Below are 15,918 nucleotides of genomic sequence, written 5' to 3' on the forward strand. Positions count from 1 at the left end.
TCCCAAGATGTGAGTCTATGCTTAGCTCATTCATTACGCTGCCAAACATTTTTCCCAAAATATGAACTCTCCCTTTTTCAAAGTACTGTATTAAAAAACAACCAGCACAGGTCACCTGCCTTCAGCAAACGCAACTTAGTGAGGAAATTGGCTATCTGTGTGAGAGAACTACACGTCTCTTCTTCAGAACTTAAAACCTAATTTATGTACAGAAAAAGGACTTCAGTATTTCATGCTTATGTCAGTGATTCTGGAAAACAATTAAATACAGCAACTCTGAGCACAAGTCCAAGCCGTTAAACATCCTCTCTTCATTTTATTTAGCAGAAAAATAATGAACAGGAAGGGAACTGAAAAATATAGGCTTTAATCTGGAATTTTATCTATTGCATATGGTTATTGGGGTGAATACTATACTGTTTAATGCTTCCTACTACACCCATGTCCTTTTTTTCTCTTCTTTTCTGGTTTTCAGATGTGCTGAGTCCCCCTCGGCCCATCAGTAGTTTCTATGGCAAATTCATGTTTTATGACCAAGAGAAACCTGTTGCACCTTACTTACTCTTTGCTGCTGAGCAGAAAACTTGAGCCTGATCCAAAGATGCCAGTGGTCAGTGAATCAAGATCAGTCAGTTTTAATGAGTGCAGCTTTCAAGGAATTCATTTCACAAGAGGAAACTGAGCAGGTCATTTTACATTTCTGGCTCATTTTTTAAAAATGTGGGAGGCTTCCTCCATTTCACAGATTTGGCATCTTGTCTGGTTACTTCTCCTTCCTGAAATGAAAACCAGCAATGCAAGCTGCAAGTAAGGGCAAGAACTTTTTTCTCTGTTCCAAGTGTCTGCCAATGCCAACAAATGATTGATCAAAGCTGGGATTTGAATTCTAATCATCTATGCAGTTATGTTGAATGGCTCCCTTCCTCCTTAATGGAGAAGAAAATATGAAAACTATTCATTTTGGAAATCATTTAGATCTCCTTCAAATTGATTAACCTGCATTTTGTAATGCTGCTTTGGCTGGAGCTGCCATCTACTACTGTCTGTAGTATTCAGCTGGAATATACTGTGGATGTATTCATCGTGCAGACTTTGGTGTTATTATTTTTTTCAGGATCCCTTTTTTTCATTCCAGACAATTGCCATATTCAACCCACCCAGGTGCCTTATCAGTGTGAGGTGAATATGTTCCTAAGGAGCTCATTCACAGCAGGTACCTAGCAGGACCATGTAAGAAGGGCATAAAAAGAGAGCATCCGAAGGAGGGCTATAAAGGGTCTTGAGGACAAGATGTTGCAAGATGTTAAGTTTAAAATGGCTGTTTCCATGCAGTGTGTCACCAAAGTGTGTTTTGGAGTGAAAGACCATCGTTCCTAGTATCCTAACATCCAAGTGGCATTTCTCTGGAGAAGGACCAAATTACGAGGAGGATTTTAAGAAAACTGGATGTCCACGAATCAGTGGGGCCTGCTGGAAGCACCTGCAAGTCATGGAGAAGCTGGTGAATGACATTTATATTTCACAGTGACTGAGGGAGGCTCTTGGGGTGCACAATGGTGCCAATACCATCCTTTTTTAAAGTGTCCTCTATGATGGGACAGGGCGTACCATCAGTAAGTTTGCAGATAATACAAATCTGGGAGAAATTGGCTGATAGGCTTGCATGCTTCTGGGCAGAAACACCTTGATGGGCTGTAGAAGTGGGCGGAGAGGAACATCAAGGAATTCTAGAAGAGTAAATGTTCATTTTTGTACCTGAGAGCAGCCAAGGCACCGGCACTGGTTGCGAGCTGACTGGCTGGAAAGCAGCTTTGCTGGGGTTCTGGAGGACAAGAAGCTGGCCAGGAGAGAGGAGTGTGCCCTCACAGCAAAAAAAAGCCAACAGAATCCTTGGTTGCATTAGGAATACCATTGTCTTCAGTGGGCTCAGAAGGTGATCCTTCCCCTTACTCAGATCTTGTAAGACAAATGAGCAGAGTAGTTTTTACATTTCTTCACTGCATAAATGCTGCTACTTAATCCACATCGCCTCACTGTGAAGGCGTAGCATAAAATAGACAACAGACAGTCATATAGCAGGAACCATGTATTGAATTACAAGACTTGATATACAAGGAGCTCTGGAGGAAAAAATGCTGTGTGTTTGGTATTTAAACTTGACTGCAAAGAACAGCAAGGTTAAGTGCGACATTAGAAACAAACTAGATATGGGTGCAGTGATCTCAGGTCACAACTGGGAATGATTTCTTAACGAGTACATTTAATCTCCCACCAGGAGATAAAATGCTCCCTTTGTGGCTCATTCATTCCAAACCTGTCAGTTTTTTCAGCCAGGGATATTATAAGGAGTATGACTAAGACTGTAAGAGTGATTTGTTAAACGGAGGAACAATCAAGAAGATTCCCAGACAGAAACAGGCAATCTGGATACTTCCAACAGAACAAGAAACAAATCAGCATTTTAGAGAAAACATTTTTATGACAGGCATCTCCTGGGGAACACAACAAAAACCTATAAACTTTACCCCACTATCCTACAGAATTGCTGCCAAGGACTAAAACTATTCCCTGCCCTGAGTAAAAGGGAATTTAAAGCAGCCTGTTTATTCAGCATGCTGCTTCTTTCCATTGTTCATTAAACCATGTTATTGTAGAACAAGTGGAATTCAGGAGACGATCTCACTGGTTGATGGTTTGATTGGTGAGAATATTAGACTTCAACTTTATCTCAACAAATAACGGGCTCTCTCTGGAATAGCTGAAACTTTGACAGGAAGGAAGAGACATTAGTGGGAATTTCCCCTAGATAACATCCCTTAGTTTATAGAAATCCTGTTCCATTATAACTAAATATTATACAGACATAAATTTAGAGAGCAACAGCATTTACTGAGCTGAATTTGGAAACACAGTGTTCTCAGCAAGAATCATCAGAATGTTTGTTTTACATACTTCTCCCATATGCTGAAAACAGCAATCACAGATTTGAAGAAATTGAAAGACAAAAACACACAACTTCTATTTTAACAGAATGTTGTCTGCTACAGTTTTATGAAGTAGAGCACAGGCTGCACTTCTTTTGCAGAACTCTTCAAAGTCAGTAGTAATACAGCCCCCCCCCCTTTTGGTTTGAACTATTCTTTAAGATTACTGTATGACTGGGATTCACACCTAATACTTTTTTTCTCTGCTCAGCACTATTTTACAATGTGCAAAGTAGATGAAATTATCAGCAGTTTATAACTATATTACAGGTATTTTAAGCCTCTATTCAACATGTTTTTTTCTAGAAACTGAATTTATGTATGACACTACAGCTTGAAACCTGCCGAAGAAAAGACTACACAGAAAATACTTCCTTTATTGGTGAATACCACAAAATAAAAGAGCTCTGCACAAGGTTAATAGTAGCTGCATTTTGCAAATTTTACCACATGTTCTTATGTTGAAGATGTAATAAGGACATGCCTTAGAAGTTAATCAGTTCTTGAGTGGGAAATGAAAAATTGCAGACAGATCCTTAAAGAACATTTGCTTTTATTTTAAGTCTTTAAAACATGAAACAATTCTGACTTAAGAGGATGCTTGCTATCCTTAGATGCTTCCTTTATTTTATAAACTGTATGCAAATAGGGAAGGTTTACTGATATAAAAGATAATTACACATCCACTGTGTAAAGCAGACTGAGGTTTCACATCTGAGATGCAATCCAGCAACAGGCCTCGGTAAAATATTATGGTGACTTCACAGTTACTGTGGAGTATTTCCTTTTTAGTTCTATATGTTTCTAAATCCAGAAGCTTATTTCTGAATATTTTCAAACGTTGCAGAAAGAGTGGAACAATAGTTCTACTATCCTAAGATTTCTATAAACTTGGAAAAATATTTTTAAGAACATGTATCACAGCAGTGGTGAGCTAATGAGCTCAGAAGTCCATCTTTTTGAGCTGCCTATGCACATCACTCATTGTTGGTCCACTGGGTCAGGAAGGAAGTGCTGGGGTTCAGCTCTTGGTGTTCTGTAAAGCTTCTATGAGTGCTTTGTTGTATTCTGTGACCAGCTTTCTCACGTTCTTCCTTACTGGCTGGTAGTTGCTCTCCTGACTTTTTGTTGCTATGACTGATTTAAAGAATTAAGGAAACGAGCTGCCAGTATAAATATTAGCATAATTAGAGATCATAAGGGAAACATAATACAGTAAGTTTCCTTCTGCAAAAACTATCAAGAGTTGCAAATGATGGAAAAAATTCTAACTGGATGTAAAGGATTTGCACCAATTTACTAGCTGCCATCTCGTGCCAAATATGATAAGAGATGGCAAGTCAATTTTGTTTTCATATACACAGGCAATAGGATTCATGTGGAAGACTGCCCACTGTTATGCTGCAAACAAAACCATTCCAAGGCACTTGGCTATTAAAAGCCATATGTTTTGGCACTTCAGATCTGTGGGCAGAAAAATCCCTGTGCAAGAAAACAGTAGCCGAAGCAGATGTGCAACTCTGTGTAAGAATCTACTTGCAAAAGTAGGTAACACATTACAGCATGTTAGGAAGAGCTTTTAATATCCTGCATGTTCTTTTCCTCTTAGTTTCTTTTAAAGCTTTTCTTTTTAAAATGTAATAGCATCAATGTTTTTTGCCTTAAGAAAATATTCCTGCATAGCTTCCTCCACAGAGGGAAAGGGCTGCAATTCTATTTTGCTATTATCAGCAAACTCTTCTGCTGAGTCCTATGACCTGCCAAGGAGTGACCATGTCCATGCAGAGGTGAGCTGCAGCTCATCAGAGAGCTTCACATCACTAAAAAAACAGATCCTTATTTTATGAGCCTAGGAAAGGTCTGTATACATTTACCTACTCCTATCTCAAAGAGCAGCAGGATGCCCAGAGATCAAAGATACCTGTAATCATAAGGTAGCTAATCTTCTGCAGGAACCTGAAAAGCCAAAGCCATTAGCATTTGGTCTTCACTGCTGAGTAAAAAGAACAGTCTAAGCCAATCTGAACCACCTATTATCAGCTGTTTCACATGTAAAAAGGAATTTATTTTTTCACTCAAATTAAGTCATTCTGCTGGCCTTCAAATGCTATTATTAAACAAATGCATTTTTTCCATATAATATTTTTAAAGAATTCAAAATGCAAAATATAAAGATATATAATAAATTCACCATATATAAAGAATACATTTTTGTCCAAGAACTACTAAGTCTTTCTCTAAGAATTAGAGTACTCATCAGATACAAGAATCAGATATAAGAAATAGGATATCTGATATATGAAAAAACAAGACTAAATACTGATCCTAAATTGCTTTTTTGTTGTTGGTGGTGTTGTGATGGCTAGACTACTATATAATTGTCTGAAATACATTATTTTGATATTTTCTCTGGTGTTTAGCAATATCCATTTCCAAAAACACAGTGCTATCTTCTGAAAGTCACTTACAGCAAATAACGCTTTACTGGAGTTTTGGAAGCTCTTGGATGGAAAGGGTTAGTCAGAAACAGAGGAACACACCTCTAATTAGCACCATGCAGTGAGGAGGAGCGCTGTAGTTCTCCCACTTGAATCCATTTAGCAGCTACATCATCTCCTTGTCACACCGTATCACTATTTTACCTCCCATTGAACATTTCCTCTTTTATAATAAGAAATATTTACTATGTGTGAAATCTGTTGTTTACATTTTATCATTTACCATGCCACATAAATTTTAAAACAATAATATGCTTGACAGATGAATTCACACTGCACAGATATAAAAATGATCTTTGTAAGAAACCTGGTGGCAAAACTGACCCCACAGGAAAAAGGTGAGTCTGCAAGATAAATCTTGAAATTTAGGACATGTTGAAGTTTCAGGCCACACATACAAGTTTTGCTACATATAATAGCTGCCATAAAACCAGATATTTGCAAAGCACAGCCCTTCCCTCCCTTCTCTGTCTTCTGCACCCCATTCCGTCCTGCCTTACTTTGCTGGAGGAAACAGACTTCTTCCTCAATTAATACAATGTGAGAATTTCACTGCATTTCTTAAATAAAAGGATACATTCCTTCATCATAAAGTTATTTTGCTCTAGGTGCTGCCACTTCCTCTCCAAGTTCATAAGCTGAAAACAAAAAAAAAAAAGAGCCAAAAATGAAAATAATTACACATCTACCTTGTACAAAGAATCAGGCAAAAAAGCTTCAGTACTTTGCAGTCTACTACCTGATAAGATCAAGGCTACTTCACAAAAAATGAAAACCAAACCAAACAAACAAACCCAACGGCAAAACAATTTTTAAGCTCCCAATGATTGATCTGTATATAATTTAGCACCTCAGACATTTATTTTTTGCTATTTATGTGGAAACATTCCATAGAGATTCAATAGTACCTGGGGAAAAAAAAAAAACAAACAGACTGAGAACTTGAGATTGTAATTATGCAGGTAAATGTAAGTCTGAGGTAAAAAGGTGAGCACTACAGACAGATATTAATTCTCCTACTTTGTATCATTAAAATGATCTCTTTTTAAAATCAGTAAGATCTAAAATCACCAAAGATACAATGTTTCCTGACACTGTCTTGGACTTTGAGCTACAGGGAAGAAACTTCCTTTCTTCCATAGTTAAGTTTCCTGTCTGATGCCAGAAGCTGTGATAAGAACAGATCTGCAGGGAAAAGATTGCAGGAGTGTGGGTTAACTGCTGGCACTTCTTCAATACGTTCAGCATCAACAGGAAGCTAATGTGGACATTATATCGATGGCTGCTTCCTTACAATGCGATTTTATAATATTTGTTTTTCTGATGCTACTGTTCAAGATTCTGCATTTCAAGATAGGAGATGTTATTTCTAAACACAAAAAGCGAAAATCTTTCTCAGACTCAATTTCCACTTCAGTGGAAACTACAGCAAGAGCTTAGGAAACTATTGCTACATTTTACTTCAAAGCTTATTCTGAAGCTAGATAGACCATCTGAAACAGTTCCTATCTTACTCAAATTTCATAGTGAAGAACTGGTTTTCTAGCGCCCAGGTTCACAGCACTCAGGGCAGACATTTATTTGCATGGTATTTCTGACTAACAGTCTTTACTGCATCTTTATAGCTGTACCCACCTACAACACAGCTAGGAACAGAGACTAGTTTAAAATACTGCGAGATACACATTAAAGAAAACATTCAGTGCATCTTAGTACCAACTCCTTGAAGGTCAGAACTTAACACTGCCTGCAAAATTACCCCAAGCCTCAAAATACGTAAATGCTAACTGTGCTTCTAAATACTTGGTGCATATCAACTAATCAGCTGCTTCCAGTTTATACCTTTGTCCTTGTGACTTTCACATGTGTGACATAAAAAGCAAAGAGACAAATCCATTTTGCACAGAAACAGAATGGCTGCAGCCTAACAAACTGGAAAAATAATGTACAATTACCACTGTATATATTTTTTGGCATCACTCTTCAAAAAGTATCTTAAACCTATCAAGTGTTTAAAATCCGATTCTGGTATTAAAAACATGATGTTCTGAAGTTTTGCAGATTTTGGAGATTGGTATCATCACCACAATAATCGCATGCTGTATGTGTAATGTGCATCTTCTTGATTGGAGCCACCCTCATGTCTTCACTTGTTTGATCCATAAAGTTTTTACTTACTCACTTAGAACTTAATAAGTTCTCAATAACCTAAACAATAAAACTGAGTGAAAAAGAAAATAAACAAATCCCATTCTCCAGATTATTTTATTTTGAGGTCGTCCATTTCCCTTCTGTGCATCCACACCTGCATGGCAGTAAATTTCTTTTGTCAAAATGATAAGAATTAATGAGAGCTTATAATGGAAGAATCAAAGCTGCTCACGAGTTTGAAAACAGCTTCCTTCTTGACTCATTTCTGAAATGTACACATACACTGAAGTTGCTTGGGCTTAAGGAAGCCCTAACAAACCCTATAAGCTCAACATACTGCCAAGAGCACAAGGACTACAAAAAGAAAAATAGCAGTATAGGCTGCAAAGAAAAAACTTATCAGCAGAACTTCAGAAAGGAAAGCAATCTGATCTAACTAATGAGAATTTTTTTTTTCTTTTTTTCTTTTTACTTTCTTCCTAAATGAGTTCTCAAAACTTTGCAAACAGTGGGAGGGGGACAGTTCTGAGCAAAACTGATGGCAACACTTAAATAAAGTATTCAAAATTTTTAAGCTTTGAAAGACTCATCCTTAGTAATTTTGAAATCCAAAGCTTACAATAAACTTATTGCTACAGTATTAATTTCTGTTTAAAATTGGAAAATATGGCTATGCATTTGCAATGCATGCTTCAAATTCTTCCTGAGAAGGAATAAATTGATTCAGTTCATGCTTCATGTGTATGAGGAAATGAAACTGGGATAGAAACAACAGAAGTGATGATCCGTAGCTTGAGCTGTACCTGAGAATAGGTCTCATTCTCCTGCAGCTCTCTTTTTAGGGTCTCGTATTCTGCATTCAAGGTTTCCATTATTTTCTTGAAACCATGGCTAAGTTTTGTTAATTTTTCCTTCTCCTCCTGTAGTCTCTAGTTGAAAAAGAAATACAAACAGATGAATGGGTGAATTCATTTGCTTTAGGCTACAGACAAATTATTTTCATTCAACTTTCCAGATGGTAACTCCTTCTAGAACTCCTAAAGAAGTCATATTACTTTTCTGTAAACAGTGTATACCCTATCACAGTGATAACATTTAACAGTTATGAACAAGTTGTAAGTCCAAACAGTACTGTATCTGGACAAGTATGAATCCAACCTTAAGAATTTGTAGGAAATTTATCCTATTTCCAGTGAAATAGGAACTGCTCCACACGGAGTTTGTTTCCAAGCAAACCATGGACAACACAGTTATTTTCTTTCTTTGTGTGAGTTTTGTTTAGATTGCTAAATCCAAGCTTACAGGTAGTCATAAGTTACAGCAGAGAAGATCAGAAGAACCAGTAAAATAAAAGGGAAGTTCTGTGGGAAGGAAGTTATCAGAAGGTATCCAGCTCATAGCCTGCCACACGTACTTCATTAGTAAGTGTGGATTACAGTTTTCTAAGTGCCTGTAAACAAAGAATCCCCATGTATTCTGTATAATTCCAAGCTTCACTCCTATTATTACCTTTTTCTTCTCTTCTCCTGATGCTTTCAGAGCTGGCAGATCTTTATAAACCTCCAAATCTGCTGTGGTTTTTTCAATTCTCTCTTTAAGTGAAGCCAGTTCATCAGTCATCTTGCCCTCTAGAAGTTCCATCTTCTGCAGGTCCATCTGCAGCTTCTGACTTTCTGTAACACCAAATGCACAATCACTGGTGACTTTTGTTGAGCAATAAAAAAGGTCCTGCATATCTCCCTGATTTAGACATGCGTGGAAACGTTAATGTGAATGAAAGCACAAAGTTCAATCTTCACATTCATCCTGAGCTCCAAACTAATAAATTATTGCATCATATTCCATAAGTGAAGAATAATGGAAATACAGTGATTTTCTGTATCACAGTGTGGTATTTCTATTTTAAAGTTGCTTATAGCATCTGTCAATTTAAAGTTTTAAAGCAGTGGGAATACCTTACCAAAAGCTGACTACAATAATGCGATTTTAAAGATCTGTTTATATTAGTTTTTTAGCCTGGTATTGCTTTTTTTGTTTGTTTGTTTCTATATGGTAAGCCTTCCTTTTATGAGATGAAATTGCCAGTTTTTTCTTTGAACATTGACTCAGCAAAGGAAAATCCTTCCATATCTCCACAGAAACCAGAATTGCCACAGCTTACAAACTAAGCATGTGAGATAATACACAGCATTTACTTCTGACGGTTAGAAAGGAACAATACAGGTAATGAACAAAGTTAGGAGTATAGAAGGACTAGATAGGGGTAGATGTGTTTTTGGACAGCTGTCTGCCTTCTCATTCTTGAGTCTTCCTTGTAGTCTTGAAAGTTTAAAAACATGGATATGCAGTCTTACATGATAGGGCTGTGCCTCACTCAGAATATCAATAATGCAGATCTTTCTGCATTCTAAAGCATGAGAACTCCTGGCATAGGCTGAGCATCGTGCTCCACATTCAGGTTTGTGCTTATTCGCTAGGAAAAGAGTAGGAATATTTTTTTCCCAACTTAACCAAGGCAGTAGAGATCACTACAGCAGAAGGAAGTGGAAACGCACGTGTGAAAGAGGAAGAGCTCACTTTTCCAGAAACTCTGGGTATGTTTTCCTTAGCAGAATTATTTGGGAAAATCTTACCTCATCAAAACCTTAATGAAACAAGATTTTGGTATGTATTTCTTCTCCTCTGTAGTTACGCCATATATGCATTTCTTTAGAGTGAAATATTGGATTCAAAATTTTTTGCTCACAATAATAATTAAATAATTTGAAAACAAAAACAAACAAAAAATAAACCACAAAAAAATAACGCAAGCCAAAATTTTTACATTGAACATGCAAATACCCAGAGGAACCTAAGGTAAATAAGGTAAAACTGAAAGGGCCCTTTATATGCAAAAGGCATTTACATAAATTCTAAGTTCCATTCTGGCAAAAAGGAGGATTTAAAAATAAAGAGTTGGAACTTCTTTGGTTGTCTTTGATTCAAATGTTTATGCATCCTTCTGACTTAAGAAAACACTTTCTAGAATATTCTGTAACTGTCTGTACTTGGTGGTGGCTGGTACTGGTCAGTGCGAGACCCCAAACCCAAACTGAACAGACCACCACACTATTTCTCGTTTCTATGGCACTGGAGGTTTTAAAACAAACAAATACTTATGAACCTCCATAAACCAGAGCTTTAGCATTAAAACCACCAAAAAATAAAAGTATATAAAGAATTCAAATTAGAGGGAAATAGCTGCAAAATACCTTTAGATTTTAAATACTTACTCAGACCTAATCACAACACTTTCACTTTTAACACAGTTGCACTAATATTAACATTTTATTACTCTAAAATTGTTGACTTAATGGAATTTATTTTACATGTAAAGAGTAATAACATCACATGTGCCAAAATGCCTTGAAGGACTTTCAGACTGTTCTGTCTGTGTACTGACAAATCTAGGGTGACGCAGCAATGCGCTACACTGACCCACTCACAGTTTTTGAGGAAAGGCGAGAAAGTGGAGAGGGCAAATTTTATTCTTATCTAGCAGCAGCCTCAGTGAAAACAAAACAAAACACCAAGCTTAAAAAAACTCAAAACTTCTCTCGGGGAAGTGACAGGAAGAGGATGCAGCCCAGTTCCTTCTGATACGCCATGCAGTTGCAGCATCTTGCAGGCTGTGTGTACACAGAAGCAAACCCTGAGACCAAACTATGGTGACCCAGGGAAATGATTTTGGGAAACTATGCCATCAGCACTTTTGTTTACTCTTCATGGTTTCCTTTCTTGCTTTTTTTTTTTTTTTTTTTTTAATTACTCTGCTGATGCACCTTTTATATATTTGCTATGGCACGAAAATCCAGGTTTTAATAACAACAAAATAATCCTGAAGATGACTGTGCTATAACCTATAACTCAGGGGCTAATAGGAACTGAAGCTATGCAAACTGAACAGTCACTATATTTTTTACAGAATCTGAAGTTGCTTATTATAGCATCTGTGACTGCTTGCATTCAGAACTTTACTTCTAAGTTTAAATTATCTGCTGAAAATTATATACTGTAGCTTTCTTTGCTCTCCTCACATAGAATGAACCATGTTCTTCCATTTCTTCTACGCTGCTTGTGTTTCCTTATACTGTAAAATATAAGAATTGCTTGCTCACGTGAAAGAACAAAATCTTATTAGAAGCTGTGATGTCTGGATTGGTTTTTAAAACTAAGCTAGAGCCACAAAGTGCATATTTGCAGGCAAGTGAATGCTAAATGTACAAATGGACAACAGAATAATCAACTTATGTAATATTTTTTGCGTAACAAATTTACAAATATCTGCTTTGCAGTAACAGCACAGGCTACCATTTTGAAAATTTCTAACAAGTACAGCATGTAATAGCCTTCTAACAAAAAGATTTATGGTTCTTCATTCCTTCCCCTTCCTTTCAGCCAAACAAATAAGGAAAAGCTTGCTGAACCAATAATGATATTGGCAGAGGCTTAGAATTATGAGAACAATTCCACTCTAAACTGTATTAATAAAGAGCTAAATAGATACCTGATGCAGATATTAAAGAAAAGCACTGTCTGCTTTTTGAAACTACAAGCACAGTCCTAAAATTTAAGTGTTTGAGTATTTCCAAAATGAAGTAAAAAATTAATATTCACTTAGCAAAATCAAAGCCTGAGAATGTGAATTTGTGGTATTCACCATTGTTGTCAGTTAATTCTCCCCTGGGACAGACCCTGTTAGAAAACCACAGCACAACCTAAGTGCTACTAAGAACTACATTTACAAGTATTTGATTGTGAATATAAGATTGTGAAGAAAGTTATTTCAAGGTGAATGTTAATAAAATCAGACTTCTAGCTTACAGAACTTTATACATATACATTAAAATGTTCAAAATACACTTGAGCAAACAAGCTGATAATTTATAGACAAGAATAAACAAAATACTTTTGAGAAATATAAATAACTTGTTACTCACATGAGTTTAAATTACAGTGTTTCACAAGATTTATAGATCACTGATCTTACAATTATTAATATAACAACTTAGGTCATTTTTAGTTTTTAAAGGAATGAATTTGAAAATCCATTACTGATCTCACCTGTAATCAGATACTTAGCAGTGTTCTGTGACTTCTGCATTTCAGTTGATTTGAAAGTGAGATCTTCCTGCATAATCTTCAACTCTTGATTGGTAACAGATGAAATTTGTTTCATGTGGTTCACATTCTGTGTGCATTACCAACAACAAGAATACACTTTATCTTTGAATCTACAAATGTTAATTGGGCAATTGAAAGCCTCCTCTGTCTATTAATTGGCCTTTCTACTACAGAGACTGAAACAGTGGAACGATTTAAATGTAATGAATTTTCATTCAGTCAGTTTTCAGTAAAAGATGTAGTGCTAGATCAATGAAGATTATACAAAAGTTTATCTTTCTAGTTTTAAGAATACATGTGTTGCCATATCAATCTATTCTAAAGCATGTGTTACAGCCTAACATATTCCTTACAGTGTACTAAACTGAAACAAGGGAATTAAAGTGTTGATGTAATCGAAGCATTTCTCAGCTGAAATATTTCTGTAACAACAACAACAAAAATCTACAGGAACCAAAAATGTTAACAGGGAAAGTGTTTTGAAAATGCAAAGAAAGGCAGATGGTAAGGGGGAGCATTTTTCACAGTACTTACACAAAATATTACATAGCAGGGTATATCAGACATAATTAAATACATCAGAGGGACAACAGGAATACTACCAGTTTTACTGGTTAGTGGTGACAAAGCATCTCTGAACTTAGTATATTCATAGACTTTAGATAAACAAAATACTGCAGCAGTTCTAGTCTGAAAAGTTTATAATGAGTAGAATAACATTCATTACAGCACATACAGTGCTTACATATGCACTTGTTTTTCTGGTCACAAATATTCAAAAGTTGTTTCCCAGAAATAAAGAGAAATTAAATACATATTTGTAGTACAACTCTATGTAGTTTGTCTTGTTTGGTCATTGTAAGAGATTATTATGTAGATACTTACTGGGAAAAAAACATTAAAAACATCACCTTGCTTTATCCATTCATTCTACTGTTCCATGTCTCTAAACACCTATTTCAGACAGGAAGAGGGAAATGCGCTTACCCTACTTGAGTGCTCCAGGAGTGCAATAATACTGGCTTCTATTTGGGCCTTTCGCTCCAGTTCCTGATTCTTCACCTCTTCAAAAGTTTCAAGAAAATCTACATATCAACAAAGATGATAAAGAAGGCCGCTGTTTACAGGGATACATCATAAGACCTTGTAGTTCTCTCTCGAAGCTTTATATTGACATGATGCACATGACAGGCTGCTTTGATATTAGCACTGTACTAAAAAAAGCAGGTGGTACAGTCTTTGAAACTTGTCAAGGGGTTGGAATGAAAAACAGCCATTTTTCTCCCTATACACATATTTGCCTAATGATATCATGTCACCATTAGGTTTAAGCTGAGGGTTTCCATTCCAGAGGACAGGACTTTCATCACTATCACTTTTGATACTTTTTTGAATGTCCAGTCCAGCACTTGCTGGTCTTCATTTTTCTGAAAGCAACCAAAATAGGCAAGCTACTAAAGGTAACAGGCAACTTTACTGTCTCCAATGGCTTGGACTAAATAACAAACTCTGATAAAGACATGAGTTTACTATCCATCTGGCATCATCATTTTCTTGTTGTTTACTGTCCTTTTTCTACTTCTCAGTCTTCTATGGTCACTCTTGTAAGCGTGCACATGAATCTGACAAGACAGCTGTAATGTGTTCCTATGATGTTTGATGAAAAGCTTTGAAAGATGCTCTGAGTATTTGTGAACGTGTTGCAAGCCTTAAGATATCAATTACCTTGTCCTGAGACAGACTACAAGCTTCTATGCAAAGACCAGGAGATAGCTTTTCTTCAGCTCTAATTTTATTGTTACAATACAATAAAGCCTGTATTTTAATGGTACTACGCCTACCTGATGTATATTAGATAACTTACTGTCCATGCTTTCTTCTTTCTTCTTCAGCTCCTTATATTTCCAGTTTTCCTCACCTATAAGAGATGTAACATCAAATTAATGTTTTATCATCTCAGTCCTGGATCCCTTTAGGTAAGCAAAAACGTCAACTTAAAAAAAAATATCATAATATGTAAAAATAGAAAATTCATTCGATGTCATTTAGTATTGTCACATCAAGTGGTTAAAAATACATACATTAATATTAAAAAAGATAATTATCTTAATAAACCAGTCTCTATGCAATTTTAAAAATCTTTTGGAAATGAGAATTTTTGATAAATAAGAGTAGGATAGGTACTTGGCTGGAAAGAGGAAGGTGGCAGGGTTTTTCTGAAGTAAGGTGAATTTCAATAATAGAAAACTGTGCTTTCCTGTCCTTGGGTACCATAACTTGTTAAACTTTTTGCAGCTTTGTTTAACATATTGGCCATTTCACTGACACTGTCTTGTATTAAAATGGACTTTCTTTAGGACATGTAGCCTTTAAGCTATCAGTGTGACAATCTCAGGGAAAAATAAGCAGGGAAACTCTACAAGCAATGGGATAGGAGAATAAAATGCACAGAAATTTTTCTACAGTTATGTTTAAAAGATCTTTTCCAACAGATCTTCACTGTCCATTAGGCACACAGAATACAATACAATAGAAAATTCAGTCCATCTTTTCAGTCTAGCAATTGACTTGAGGTGTGGTACTCCTGAGCTGGAGAAGACTAAGAGGGGATCTCATCACTGCTCATAAATATCTAAAGTGCAGGAGCCAAGTAGATGGGGCCAGGCTCTTTTCAGTGGTGTACAACAGGACAAGGGGCAATAGGCAAAAAGTGGAATACAGCAAGTTGCATACAAACACGAGGATAAATTTCTTTACTGACAGAGTGACAGAGCACTGGAACAGGCTGCCCAAAGAGGTTGTGCAGTTTCCTTCTCTGGAAATATTCAAGATACACCTGGACACTCTCTTGGTCAACCTCCTGCAGGAATGTACTTTAGCAGAGGGCTTGGATTGATCTCCAGCGTTCCCTTCCAATCCCTGCAGTTCTGTGATGCTGTAAAGAATACTAGTAAAATGGAAGACCCATGTTTTGAAATATGCAATTTAAATACTGAGCCAGAAATTGATCTGGGGGGAAGAGGGAGGTCAGGAATTTCAAGGACAAAGAAGAAGACAAGAGAGGATCTGAAGTGCCTTAATGCATAAAAGAATTATTAGTTCTGCTACCAACTTATGAATGC

The 15,918-nt window shown here is 36.4% G+C and overlaps 1 protein-coding gene across 3 annotated transcripts in view; it reads right to left on the bottom strand.

Moving 5' to 3' along the window:
- Positions 1-2,190: 2,190 nt before the first annotated feature.
- Positions 2,191-15,918, bottom strand: part of IFT74 (intraflagellar transport 74) — a 33,525-nt gene continuing 19,797 nt past the window's right edge. For all 3 annotated transcript variants that reach the window (XM_048930783.1, XM_048930784.1, XM_048930785.1), the window contains exons 14-20: positions 14,661-14,714; positions 13,784-13,881; positions 12,737-12,863; positions 9,143-9,306; positions 8,437-8,562; positions 6,060-6,120; positions 2,191-4,121 (exon numbers count right to left, since the gene is read on the bottom strand). In XM_048930783.1, the coding sequence (XP_048786740.1) occupies positions 4,006-4,121; positions 6,060-6,120; positions 8,437-8,562; positions 9,143-9,306; positions 12,737-12,863; positions 13,784-13,881; positions 14,661-14,714 (746 nt within the window). In that variant the 3' untranslated portion in view covers positions 2,191-4,005. The remainder of the gene's footprint in view (positions 4,122-6,059; positions 6,121-8,436; positions 8,563-9,142; positions 9,307-12,736; positions 12,864-13,783; positions 13,882-14,660; positions 14,715-15,918) is intronic.

Source organism: Lagopus muta, chromosome Z (assembly GCF_023343835.1).
Source record: "Lagopus muta isolate bLagMut1 chromosome Z, bLagMut1 primary, whole genome shotgun sequence".
In the NCBI taxonomy this organism is placed as follows: domain Eukaryota; kingdom Metazoa; phylum Chordata; class Aves; order Galliformes; family Phasianidae; genus Lagopus; species Lagopus muta.